We start from the raw sequence: 15046 nt of genomic DNA on the forward strand, positions 1-15046 counted from the left end.
GTCGGCATCGCCCTGAACAAGGATCTGTTGAAAATATTTGCAAACGTCTTAAGGAATAATTTTAATGAATTTTTGAAAATCAGGAAATGATCCATTTGCCCTGATTCACTTTGACAGTGAGCTGAGTTTATTCAAAAAAACAAAAAGTATCTCGTAATAACTTGAAATTCACCATCATAATAGTCGACATCGCCCTGAACAAGGATCTGTTGAAAATATTTGCAAATCTCTTAAGGAATATTTTTAATGAATTTTTGAATTTCTTGAAATGATCCATTTGCCCTGATGCACTTTGACAGTGAGCTGAGTTTCTTCACAAAAATAAAAAGTATCTCTGAATGACTTGAAATTTACCATCATAATAGTCGGCATCGCCCTGAACAAGGATCTGTTGAAAATATTTTAAAAACTCTTACGGAATAATTTTAATGAATTTTTGAATTTCTTGAAATGATCCATTTGCCCTGATTCACTTTGACAGTGAGCTGAGTTTCTTCAAAAAAACAAAAAGTGTCTCAGAATGACTTGAAATTTACCATCATAATAGTCGACATCACCCTGAACAAGGATCAGTTGAAAATATTTGCAAAACTCTTACGGAATATTTTTAATGAATTTTTGAAAATCAGGAAATGATCCATTTGCCCTGATGCACTTTGACAGTGAGCTGACTTTCTTCAAAAAAATAAAAAGTATCTCAGAATGACTTGAAATTTAGCATCATAATAGTCGGCATCGCCCTGAACAAGGATCTGTTGTAAATATTTGCAAACGTTGTAAGGAATAATTTTAAGAATTTTTTAAAATCAAGAAATAATCCATTTGCCCTGATGCACTTTGACAGTGAGCTGAGTTTCTCCAAAAAAACAAAAAGTATCTCGGAATGACTTGAAATTCACCATCATAATAGTCCGCATCGTCCTGAACAAGGATCTGTTGAAAATATTTGAAAACATCTTAAGGAATAATTTATATTAATTTTTTTTAAATTAGAAAATGATACATTTGCCCTGATGCACTTTGACAGTGAGCTGAGTTTCTTCAAAAAAACAAAAAGTATCTCAGAATGACTTGAAATTTAGCATCATAATAGTCGGCATCACCCTGAACAAGGATCTGTTGAAAATATTTGAAAACATCTTAAGGAATAATTTATATTAATTTTTTTTAAATTAGGAAATGATCCATTTGCCCTGATGCACTTTGACAGTGAACTGAGTTTCTTCAAAAAAACAAAAAGTATCTCAGAATGACTTGAAATTTAGCATCATAATAGTCGGCATCACCCTGAACAAGGATCTGTTGAAAATATTTGAAAACATCTTAAGGAATAATTTATATTAATTTTTTGAAAATCATGAAATGATCCATTTGCCCTGATGCACTTTGACAGTGAACTGAGTTTCTTCACAAAAACAAAAAGTATCTCGGAATGACTTGAAATTCACCATCATAATAGTCGACATCACCCTGAACAAGGATCAGTTGAAAATATTTTAAAAACTCTTACGGAATATTTTTAATGAATTTTTGAAAATCAGGAAATGATCCATTTGCCCTGATGCAATTTGACAGTGAGCTGAGTTTCTTCAAAAAAACAAAAAGTATCTCGGAATGACTTGAAATTTACCATCATAATAGTCGGCATCACTCTGAACAAGGATCTGTTGAAAATATTTGCAAAACTCTTAAGGAATAATTTTAATGAATTTTTTAATTTCTTGAAATTATCCATTTGCCCTGATGCACTTTGACAGTGAGCTGAGTTTCTTCAAAAAAACAAAAAGTATCTCGGAATGACTTGAAATTTACCATCATAATAGTCGACATCGCCCTGAACAAGGATCTGTTGAAAATATTTGTAAAACTTTTAAGGAATAATTTTAAGGAATTTTTGAATTTCTTGAAATGATCCATTTGCCCTGATGCACTTTGACAGTGAACTGACTTTCTTCACAAAAACAAAAAGTATCTCGGAATGACTTGAAATTCACCATCATAATAGTCGGCATCACTCTGAACAAGGATCCGTTGAAAATATTTGCATATCTCTTAAGGAATAATTTTAATGAATTTTTTAATTTCTTGAAATGATCCATTTGCCCTGATGCACTTTGACAGTGAGCTGAGTTTCTTCAAAAAAACAAAAAGTATCTCAGAATGACTTGAAATTCACCATCATAATAGTCGGCATTGCCCTGAACAAGGATCAGTTGAAAATATTTGAAAACATCTTAAGGAATAATTTATATTAATTTTTTTTAAATTAGGAAATGATCCATTTGCCCTGATGCACTTTGACAGTGAACTGAGTTTCTTCACAAAAACAAAAAGTATCTCGGAATGACTTGAAATTCACCATCATAATAGTCGACATCACCCTGAACAAGGATCAGTTGAAAATATTTTAAAAACTCTTACGGAATATTTTTAATGAATTTTTGAAAATCAGGAAATGATCCATTTGCCCTGATGCACTTTGACAGTGAACTGAGTTTCTTCAAAAAAATAAAAAGTATCACAGAATGACTTGAAATTCACCATCATAATAGTCGGCATCACTCTGAACAAGGATCCGTTGAAAATATTTGCAAATCTCTTAAGGAATAATTTTAATGAATTTTTTAATTTCTTGAAATGATCCATTTGCCCTGATGCACTTTGACAGTGAGCTGAGTTTCTTCAAAAAAACAAAAAGTATCTCAGAATGACTTGAAATTCACCATCATAATAGTCGGCATCACCCTGAACAAGGATCAGTTGAAAATATTTGCAAATCTCTTAAGGAATATTTTTAATGAATTTTAGATGTTATGACTGTCAGCCACATCAGCCAACATTTGTGTTTGTGTCTAATCAGGTTACACAGTGTTTGTATTATTTTAGCCTTTAAGTTATTTATCTTTACCATAACTGAAAAATCTTCTTCTACTATAGGAATTCATATTTCCTACGGGCTCTGCACTAGTACAGAGAGAGAGAGAGAGAGAGAGAGAGAGAGAGAGAGAGAGAGAGAGAGAGAGAGACCACTTATTATATATATATAATAAGTGGTCTCTCTCTCTCTCTCTCTCTCTGGTCCACAGCAGAATGATATTTCATCTCTGTTCTCCAGATTGGATCCACAGCAGCCTGAGAGTGAACCATCTTCTCTTAAACATGTTTCAGATCAGCAGAGAATGAGCTCAGAAACTCTGTGAAAACAACACAACCAAGTAATCATGGAAAAGCCAAGAGGAGGAGGAGGAGGAGGAGGAGGAGGAGGAGGAGGAGGAGGAGGTGATATATGACACTGAACTGAGCAACACAGCAGCTCGTATTCTTTCAAGAAAATAAAACGTGTGTGTGTGTGTGTGTGTGTGTGTGTGTGTGTGTGTGTGTGTGTGTGTCCTCAGGGAAGCCCTGTATTTACTTCACTTCTTTTTTTAACAAAGTTTCCTGTCTTTAAAACCTTCACTTTTCACTGATTGGTTTATTTTCCTTCTTCATGTCTACATTTCAAACAGTTTTACAGATTAGGATTATTTCACTTTAAACTGATCACTGCAGTCAATAATCTGCACTGTGATATAATATAATATTATTATTGAATATTATAGATTATTAACGTAGAGACAAAGCTACTCGTGAGGAGATGTTATTGTACTGTACTGGTTCAGTCCTGGTTAAGTACTGGGTCAGTCCTGGGTCAGTCCTGGGTCAGTCCTGGTTAAGTACTGGGTCAGTACTGGGTCAGTACTGGGTCAGTCCTGGGTCAGTCCTGGGTCAGTCCTGGTTCAGTTTCCTAACAACAAAAGCTTTGGAACATTTTGGCTCCAAACAGAGAATCTCATTAATCTGAATGAACAGCATATGTTTGACCATCCAGCAGGAAATTAAACAACATAAACACACACACACACACGCACACACACGCACACAACTTCCTCTTCTATATTTAAATGTCACATAAAGCCGCAGCAGTGTCAGTGTCAGTGGTGACCTCTTGACCTCTTTGAGGTCAGCTGCTGTTGTGACCACGTCTGAAAAAACAAAGGAAACTGTTCCAGGTTCAGTCTGAAAACATGTTTCATCGTTAATGTTTCATCGTTAACGTCTGAAAACAGTTTTTTGTTTTCACTGGGATTATTTTCTCACTTTGATGAAGTGACTGAAATGAGTTCATGGTTTTTCTGTTTCTTTGTCTCTGACTCACTGAGGAACTTCAAAGCTGTGGTGACCTGCTAACACACACACACACACACACACACACACACACACACACACACACACACACACACACACACACACACACACACACACACACACACACACACACACACACACACACACACACACACACACACACACACACACACACACACACACACACACACACACACACACACACACACAGAGCAGTTTAGCGTGGTAGTTTCTCTTGTGTGTCTGCACCTGTGCTCTGATCATCAGTCATGTCTGAGTGTGAAACTCTCACTCCTGATTCTGCGTCTCCTCCTCCTCCTCCTCCTCCTCCTCCTCCTCCTCCTGCAGCTTCCTCCTCCTGCTTGTATTCATTTATTCTAAAAAACAGTTGTGCAGTTTGTGCTGATGAAAGCACAGAGAGACAAACTGAGCTGCAGAGGAAAAAGCTGACAGTGAGTCAGAGTCTTTATAAAGTTCATAAAGTTCATAAAGTTCAGTCTGTGTTTTTAAATAAACAAATGAACAAGAATCACAAACAAACTCCATCTGAGACCATGATATAAACTGTTCTGTTGTTCTCTTGTTTATTAAAAAGAAAACTACACACTGAACCTTTTTATGTCTCTTTTAAATCAACGCAGAAACAGGAACTGAACCCACATTAAAATCACTTCCTCTTCCTCTGAGTCACCGTATTATTCTGCATTTACATTTCTGTTTTTAACGACTTCTCAACTGGAACGTGGTAAACTGTCACTCACACAGTTAATAAAGACTCATCAAGACTTCAGAAACATGAAGCTGCTCAGTGTGTGTGGTCAGTATGAGCTGTAACCAGTGGAGCTTTGTTGTCATGGTAACACAGTAACTGTGGCTTTAAAAGTCTTACATTATTATAAAGGTAAAAGTATAATGAGTTCCTCTGTCACTGTGTTTCTATTGTCCTCTCACACAGAGATGTTTAACCCTAACATGAACACATATATTATATATATATATATATATATATATATTAAACGTATATTATACGTGTGTTTTCCTTCTACATAAACATCAGGACGGTCGCTGCCATCGTCTACATCACGTCTGAGCATCATCAGTGTCTGTGACCATGCTCATGCAGGGAAGGAAATGAACATTAGCAGGAGGCCAGAGGAGGAGGAGGAGGAGGAGGAGGAGGAGGAGGAGATCACTTTAGTCACTTTAGTGACCACTGCAGGAGGCTTTTAACACCTGCTTCCATCTTCAACAACACAACAGAGACACATAACTGTGGTTTATGTGATCAAAACAAGACAGAGCTGCAGGTAAAAAGATGATCATCTGAGGAGACGTGAGGAGGAGACATGAAGAGGAGACGAGAGGAGGAGACGAGAGGAGGAGACGAGAGGAGGTGAGGAGGTGAGGAGGAGACGTGAGGAGGAGACATGAGGAGGTGAGGAGGTGAGGAGGTGAGGAGGAGACGTGAGAAGGTGAGGAGGAGACGTGAGGAGGAAACGTGAGGAGGTGAGGAGGAGACGTGAGGAGGAGACATGAGGAGGTGAGGAGGTGAGGAGGAGACGTGAGAAGGTGAGAAGGTGAGGAGGTGAGGAGGTGAGGAGGAGATGTGAGAAGGTGAGGAGGAGACGTGAGGAGGTGAGAAGGTGAGGAGGAGACGTGAGGAGGAAACGTGAGGAGGTGAGGAGGAGACGTGAGGAGGAGACATGAGGAGGTGAGGAGGTGAGGAGGTGAGGAGGAGACGTGAGAAGGTGAGGAGGAGACGTGAGGAGGAAACGTGAGGAGGTGAGGAGGAGACGTGAGGAGGTGAGGAGGAGACGTGAGGAGGTGAGGAGGAGACGTGAGGAGGTGAGGAGGAGACGTGAGGAGGAGACATGAGGAGGTGAGGAGGAGACGTGAGGAGGTGAGGAGGAGACATGAGGAGGTGAGGAGACATGAGGAGGAAATGTGAGGAGGAGACATGAGGAGGTGAGGAGGAGACGTGAGGAGGTGAGGAGACATGAGGAGGAGACGTGAGGAGGAGACGTGAGGAGGTGAGGAGACATGAGGAGGAGACGTGAGGAGGAGACATGAGGAGGAGACATGAGGAGGAGGAGGACGAGGAGACATTAGGAGGAGACATGAGGAGGAAACGTGAGGAGGTGAGGAGGAGGAGGACGAGGAGACGTGAGGAGGTTAGGAGGAGACATGAGGAGGAGACGTGAGGAGGAGGAGACGAGGAATCCATGGGAATAAAGAAGGAGGAGCTAAAAAAAGACATGGCAGATATAAAAGAGGAGGAGGAGGATTAAGAAGATGTGAGGAGCAAAGTGGGCGAGAATCAATCTGTTGCCTTCACACGTTTAAACACTCTGTTAAAACTTTGGATAATTAATGCAGAGACGACTGAGACTGTGTGTGTGTGTGTGTGTGTGTGTGTGTGTGTGTGTGTGTGTGTGTGTGTGTGTGTGTGTGTGTGTGTGTAAGACAGTATTTCCACTTCTGCACTCAGTTCAGTCCAGAATGTGATGATGAAGCATTTACATTAACATTAAAAACATGTTATTTTAAAACTACATCCATGTATATCCATGTTTGTTTTCTTATTAAAACATTATTATTAATAATATTATTATTATTAATAAAAATAATAATAATAATAATAATAATAATAATAATAATAATAATAATAGAAAAACTAACTAACAAATCTAATCCAAAGACAAACTCAACTTGTTCTGTGGTTTACGTCCAACACAAAGAACAAAGGATTTCTGTAGACCCAGGTGCATTGTGGTCCTTTAACAGTCACCTGACCTCAGTGATGACACATTATGTCCAAACTAATATATATAAACTGATATATTATAATGTTCTATAGAAATATGCTGAACAAAAAGAGCAAAATAAGAAACAGACACACAGACAAAGAGACTGCTGAGGATCACACACACACACACACACACACACACACACACACACACACACACACACACACACACACACACACACACACACACACACACACACACACACACACACATACACATTACTCTGGTTTTCTCTTTTCTTTCAGTGATTCCTCAGAGAATGAAGCCGTCCATCAAAGCTGAGCCTGTGGCCACAGACGAATAATGAGAGGATTCACAGGCTCCGCCCCTCAGGACCTTAGCTCCTCCTCCTTACTACAACACTGCAGTGCAACACTGCTGCTGCTGTTTCTGCTGAAGCTGCTGCTGTTACTGCTGCTGTTTCTGCTGCAGGTGACTGTGTCACATGACTGTACCTGTGACTGTGAGACAAAGACTTCCCGTGGACACGCCCACTTTCAGAGGACCATTCACAGCACGTGATGTCACTGAGGGAGCAGATTATTACAGATTACAGATTACAGAGCCACTGTTGTTAATGATATATTTGATAAATCTCTGGTGTTCAAACTGCCTTTAGTTTCATCTCCTCTGGAGAAACTTTATCACAGGATTAACACTGAGCTTCATCAGCAACACTGTGTGTCAGGATTAGAGATTATAGAGATTATACATCAGCAATAAAGATGTTAGAGTAATAAAATACACAATTATCAGGGAAATGTGTTCAGTTTGAGATGCTAATGTTTTCTATTGATAATAAAGAGAAGATTTTCTCTGCAGCGACTGAAGCTTCACACTGTGTGTGTGTGTGTGTGTGTGTGTGTGTGTGTATCTGAGCAACCACCTGTTTGTGTGAGAGTCTCAGTAACGAGCTGCAGAATAATGATGTGTGTGTGTGTGTGTGTGTGTGTGTGTGTGTGTGTGTGTGTGTGTGTGTGTGTGTGTGTGTGTGTGTGTGTGTGTGTGAGGCTCTAAACACAGGAAGAGGAGGAAGTTAACATTTATAATTCATGTCAGGAGAATTATCATCAGCTCTGTGGCTTTGAGATGAATTATTGATCTGAGCTCTGAAGCTTTGTGTATGTGTGTGTGTGCGTGCGTGTGTGTGTGTGTGTGTGTGTGCATGTGTGTGTGTGAAGCAGCAGCCACTAAACTGTCAGTGCAGGTGATTTCACTGAAGCTCATGGAGACAAAGTCTCTCAGAGGAAACACTGGTTTAATCCTGGATTAAGATCAGAAATATAAATATACTCAGGTCAAATAAACAACATTAATGTTTGTAACATGTTTCTCTGGTTTGTTCATTTAAAATAATATCAGTAATGTGATTTACACTGTGATATAAAAAGACGAGGAAACTCTTTATTGGACATAAATAATCATGTTATATATAAAGATGGAGTCAGAGTGAAGCTCAGTGGTTAAGACTGTGCAGAGACGTCATGGTCACAAGGAAAACTCCACCACTGGGTTAGGGTCAGACTCAAGTCTCCTGTGAGTCACTGTAATGTAAAATATAAACTACATGTTCATCACAACACTTAACTGACATCTGTATTTAAAACAAATCATCAGTGACATTTATCTGACTTTACTTTAGAGACAAATGTCTTGATCTGTGCAGAGGAATCTTTACAAACAGTCAGACACTGTTAGTCTGCTGCAGAGGACACAGTGAGACACTGACCTGAGACACTGACCTGAGACACTGACCTCTACTGTGAATCTGTGTAGAAAGGTAAGAAACGTACGTGTGTGTGTGTGTGTGTGTCTTAAGCTCAGGTCTCAGTGAGCACAGCAGTGTGTGCAGTGCATTATGGGATATCAGTGGAAATGTGAGTGATAAATCACCAACATTTACTGCAGAAGTATCTTTAAAAAGCAACAGGAGACGAGACGAGTTCAGAGGTTTGAGGATGTTCCCATGGTGGGAACAGTTGAGTCCTGGTCCAGGTCCAGGACCTGGACCAGGACCTGGACCTGGTCCAGGTCCTGGTCCAGGTCCAGGTCCAGGACCTGGACCTGGACCTGGACCTGGTCCTGGTCCAGAGTTCATGGACTGAGGTTAAAGACAGTGTGATCAGATGAGTGGACTGTGGCCGAGGAACATTCCAGATGTTTGCAGCTCATGCAGGGCGTGGATCTAACACTGCAGCTGTGTCTTTACCACAGAGGGAGGGGTGTGTGTGTGTGTGTGTGAGAGAGAGAGAGAGAGAGAGAGAGAGAGAGAGAGAGAGAGAGAGAGAGAGAGAGAGAGAGAGAGAGAGAGAGAGAGAGAGAGAGAGAGGATAATCAAAAAAACACCAGCACTGACTCTTTCTGTGAAGCAATGATGATGCTGCCTGTGGCTGAGAGAGAGATAAACGAGTGGGAGAGAAGAGGAGGAGGAGGAGGAGGTGAGACACAGAGAGACGTGAAGGTGTGTGTGTGTGTGTGTGTGTGTGTGTGTGTGTGTCTCATGTATTAATCATCACAGTAAACTGATTATAGAGACATTTCTGAATAAAACATCATATTTTCACTCACTGTGTTTGAAGTATAAATGTTCACAAATACATGAAGAAAACATCACAGTGACCTGACACTGCAATATTATTATTATAATACATATATATATATATATAATTATTAAAAAATATATTCACTCAAATATAAAAATATATGGATGAAAATAAAACCTGGGAGGACGAGAACTTAGAAGAAAGAAATAGTTTCCAGATGTAAATTGATCTGATGACACTCGGCTGTTTTACACTATAGGGTCATTCACTCATTCACTCATTCACTCATTCACACATTCACACATTCACTCATTCATTCATGGCTGTGCAGTAAAGATAAAAGTGTGAGTCTGTAAAAAACGATGCTTTTCAAACGATGGAGAAAGATTCTTCTTCTTCTTCTTCTTCTTCTTCTTCTTCCTCTCACCAAACTGTTGATAGATGGCTAACAGGTGCAGGCTAATTATGCTAATGGCGGCAGCAGCCAAATAAACTGATTGCCGCGTTCATTTAAACGACGCCAATGTTCCTTTGGTGGGTAATTAAAACGAGGTCGGGAGGAAGGAAGCGAGGCTTCTGACTTGTGCTGTTTAAATGAAAGCGTCCTCTGGGGTCGACTGTAATAAGAGCTATTTCATCACTTTAATGATGTCATAATGAATTTGTAATGACGGGGGAGGAGTTAGAGCTGATGTGCATGAGCTCACTGTGAGTTTGAAGCTCGTCAAAGACGAAGACTCTGAGGACAGTGGACAAATGTGAAGCTTATGAAGAAGAAGGAGGAGCTGATGTTAAAACCTCCTCCTCCTCCTCCTCCTCCTCCTCCTCCTCGATTCATGCTCCAATTTCACTTTAAAATGAGAAAACGCTGCTTTTGTTCAGTCAAAAAACTGAAGAAATAATCATTTTCAAATCAAAACAAGGCAACAAGCAAAATGCAAAAATGAGATAATTGTGTCAAAATATTAGGGACTCATATCATTCAAGTCTTATTCTTGACTAAGCTTTAAAGTAAATGACAAAAACAAACAGCATCTATGTTATTTGAGAGTATTTTCAGAGTATTTCACACCTAAGGTTCAAACTGAGTTCATCCTTTTAACTCACAACTTCTTCACCTCCTGCTGTTTCTTCTCCTTCTCTTAAAGATGTCAAACGTGTCCTGGGACACGAAGAACAACTGAAGAGCAAAATCTAAAGCTCACATTCAAACAAAGCCCGAGTGGCTTCATTATCTCAGTCTGTGACTGTAGCTGAAACATGAAGAGAGACAGAAACACACTGTTCTCTTTGCTTTAAAGATACTAAATAATAAAATCATCTTATTTTGAAGAGAAGTTTGTGTCAACAACAAAACTAAAGTGAGAGATCTCAGATATATGAAGCTTTTAGAGTTAAAGTGATCAAGATTATTAGATTATCTAGTTATCAGTTTATTCAGTTTCAGGAAGTTCAGCTGACGATAAACAACAACAACAACAACAACAGGTAAAAATCAAAGCAGATTGTTGTTATGAGACAAAGTCACGTTTCGTTCATCAACATCATCAGAGTTCTCGTCTCTGCTCGTTCACACTGAAACACACAGTGTTTTCAGGACACGTGATGATTTCATCTGGATTCTGAGGCACCAGCGTGAACCACTGCACCATCGTGAACCATTATATATGTATGAAGATGACTGTTTTGTAAAGGGCTCTTATTTTGAAAGGATGCAGTCGTTGATGTAAACGACACAAAGCTGCTTCACATGGAAAGAGTTAGATAATAATAATAATAATAAGAGATGAACCACTCTCTACTGTGAATATATATATATATATATACATATATATATAAAATATATATATATATATGTGACAAAGAAAAAGAATGAACAAACAGCCTCTTAATGTTGTATTTATGAGCTTCTCTCTCTATTTAAATGTGTGTCACATTAGTGAAGATCTGCCCGATTCAATATATTATAATGTGATGTTTGGCCTTAATGGAAAATCAATGAGGAGACGAACTCACGACCACCAGACGTTACAAAGTGACACATGAAGGAGCTCGTGATTGATTCTGACTGATGCTGGATTTAATCCTGTGGATGTGTTTAATACTGAGCTCAGAGACTCAGAGACGATGCTGTGGTTTATCTGCAAACTGACAAACAACTGCACCACTGTGTTACCCTGATCTGCTATCGCTAACTCTGCTATCGCTAACTCTGCTATCGCTAACTCTGCTATCGCTAACTGTTCTCTCAGAGCCGGTGAATACGTTGGTGAATACGTTGGTGAATACGTTGGTGAATACGTTGGTGAATACGTTGGTGAATACGTTGGTGAATACGTTGGTGAATACGTTAGTGAATACGTTGGTGAATACGTTGGTGAATACGTTGGTGAATACGTTGGTGAATACGTTGGTGAATACGTTGGTGAATACGTTAGTGAATACGTTGGTGAATACGTTAGTGAATACGTTGGTGAATACGTTAGTGAATACGTTGGTGAATACGTTGGTGAATACGTTGGTGAATACGTTGGTGAATACGTTGGTGAATACGTTGGTGAATACGTTGGTGAATACGTTGGTGAATACGTTAGTGAATACGTTGGTGAATACGTTGGTGAATACGTTGGTGAATACGTTGGTGAATACGTTGGTGAATACGTTGGTGAATACGTTAGTGAATACGTTGGTGAATACGTTGGTGAATACGTTAGTGAATACGTTGGTGAATACGTTAGTGAATACGTTGGTGAATACGTTGGTGAATACGTTAGTGAATACGTTAGTGAATACGTCGGTGAATACGTTAGTGAATACGTTGGTGAATACGTTGGTGAATACGTTGGTGAATACGTTAGTGAATACGTTGGTGAATACGTTGGTGAATACGTTGGTGAATACGTTGGTGAATACGTTAGTGAATACGTTGGTGAATACGTTAGTGAATACGTTAGTGAATACGTCAGTGAATACGTCGGTGAATACGTCGGTGAATACGTCGGTGAATACGTTAGTGAATACGTTGGTGAATACGTTGGTGAATACGTTGGTGAATACGTTGGTGAATACGTTGGTGAATACGTTGGTGAATACGTTAGTGAATACGTTGGTGAATACGTTGGTGAATACGTTGGTGAATACGTTGGTGAATACGTTAGTGAATACGTTGGTGAATACGTTGGTGAATACGTTGGTGAATACGTTGGTGAATACGTTGGTGAATACGTTGGTGAATACGTTAGTGAATACGTTGGTGAATACGTTAGTGAATACGTTGGTGAATACGTTGGTGAATACGTTAGTGAATACGTTAGTGAATACGTCGGTGAATACGTCGGTGAATACGTCGGTGAATACGTCGGTGAATACGTTGGTGAATACGTTGGTGAATACGTTAGTGAATACGTTGGTGAATACGTTAGTGAATACGTTGGTGAATACGTTAGTGAATACGTTGGTGAATACGTTGGTGAATACGTTAGTGAATACGTTGGTGAATACGTTGGTGAATACGTTAGTGAATACGTTGGTGAATACGTTGGTGAATACGTTAGTGAATACGTTAGTGAATTCGTTGGTGAATACGTTGAAGGAGTTTGGAAACATGAGATAAATGAGGAGACGACTTTAGATCATTGTGTCGTCAGTGATCGATCACAGTGAGATGTGATGTGGTTTATTCATACGTTCACCACACACACATACACACACACACACACACATAGAGAAAGTGTGTGTATAATAATATTCAACAATAATTGACTTTGCTGATCTCAGGTCAGTGTGATGCTGATAAGCTCCGCCCCCTCCTCCATCAAGCTTTCAGCCTCGTTGCCTACGACATATTTCACACATATTTCACAGTGTTTTCTCTGTTATTCACTAAACTCACACCACATTCATCTGTCTCTAAAACTCTAAACCTAAAGACTTTTAAACTGACTCAGTTCTAAAAGAATATGATTTTTAAAGTCTAATATTTGACCCTTTTTATCATAGAAAATCAGAATTGATAAGAACTGGAACTGAAGAAATTCAACCGTAATCATGTGTGAATCGTGTCAAAATGACACATAAAATACATCTCTGTGATAGAAAAGGTGCAACAGTTAATTTCACTGGATTAGAAACAGATTAGGATTATTTTTAACTGGATACAAACAAACACCAGAGTCACGGAGACAAAAGAGTGAAGAAACGACTCAGAACGTTCGTCCTGAGGGTTTGTTTATCACTGAGCACTAACACACACACACACACACACTGAGCTAACATGCTAACACACACACACACACACACTCTTCTTCTATGATAACCAGGGCAGTGACAATATCTTCACATGAAACAGCCTGAAGACACAGAGTCTCTGAAGAGTTTAAAAATACAGATTTCACTTTGTGACAAATGAAGGACACATGAATATAATCAGAGCACGGCGTCTCCTGACACACACACGCACGCACGCACGCACGCACGCACGCACACACACACACACACACACACACACACACACACTCACCTTGCCGAAGTCCCTGACGTCAAAGAGGTCAAAGGGGTCGAACAGTTCACTGTGTCTCAGGCCAAACTTGTCGTGGCAAACTTTGAGAAACGTGCGGATGTTTTTCAAACACAGGAACTGTGAAGAGACACAGAGATTAGATATATATTATATATTACATATTATATATTACATATTATATATTATATATTACATATTACATATTATACATTATATACACACAACAGCTCACACACAAATATCAAAGCATCTTTTCTTATTTTTCATCAACTGTCGGGTGATTGACAGATGAACAGCTGTGAGGACTCTGATCCAGAGAATGACAACACACACACACACACACACACACACACACACACACACACACAGGTACACAAAGGTCACAGCACAGTGACATCGTTGATGAAAACGCGGATGCTTCTACGTCCAAGAGGACGTAGCAACTATTTTGGTGCCATCTCAGACCATATGTAAATGAGAGGGAGGGGCTAAAGAGGAAGTGAGGGGAGGGGCTCGTCTACTGTTCATCACCATGATGACAAACCATGACCCTGATTTATTCATCTGTTAATAGATCAATAATTTACTGATTTACAAACAAGACGTCTTTTTGCAACAGGTAAGTCGCCCCCTGGTGGACACTCAAGAGCGCACAGCCCATTTAGTTCATGTTTACGGTGATTTCAGAGTGAAACAACGATCAGCGATCACTCTGTTTATACAGACACAAACAAAGAGGTCAAAGTGTGTCAGAGATAATAACACAAACACTCAGTGACGTCATTCATTAAAGGTCAACGTGGTGTTAAATCAATATTCCATGTAGAGATTAATCTGCAGTGAACACACACACACACACACACACACACACACACACACACACACACACACACACACACACACACACACACACACACACACACACACACACACACACACACACACACACACACACACACACACACACACACACACACACACACACACACACA

General features: G+C 39.6%; 1 protein-coding gene across 1 annotated transcript in view; it reads right to left on the bottom strand.

The window, feature by feature from the left end:
* The window catches only part of vav2 (vav 2 guanine nucleotide exchange factor), a gene marked incomplete at its 5' end in the record, with an annotated part of 112434 nt that overhangs the window by 68156 nt on the left and 29232 nt on the right, over window positions 1-15046 (bottom strand). Inside the window, one exon of the mRNA XM_083890029.1 lies at window positions 14055-14171. Within this exon, the coding sequence (XP_083746155.1) occupies window positions 14055-14171 (117 nt within the window). The remainder of the gene's footprint in view (window positions 1-14054; window positions 14172-15046) is intronic.

The sequence above is a fragment of the Microchirus variegatus genome (genome assembly GCF_963457635.1).
Source record: "Microchirus variegatus genome assembly, chromosome: 1".
Classification (NCBI taxonomy): Eukaryota; Metazoa; Chordata; class Actinopteri; order Pleuronectiformes; family Soleidae; genus Microchirus; species Microchirus variegatus.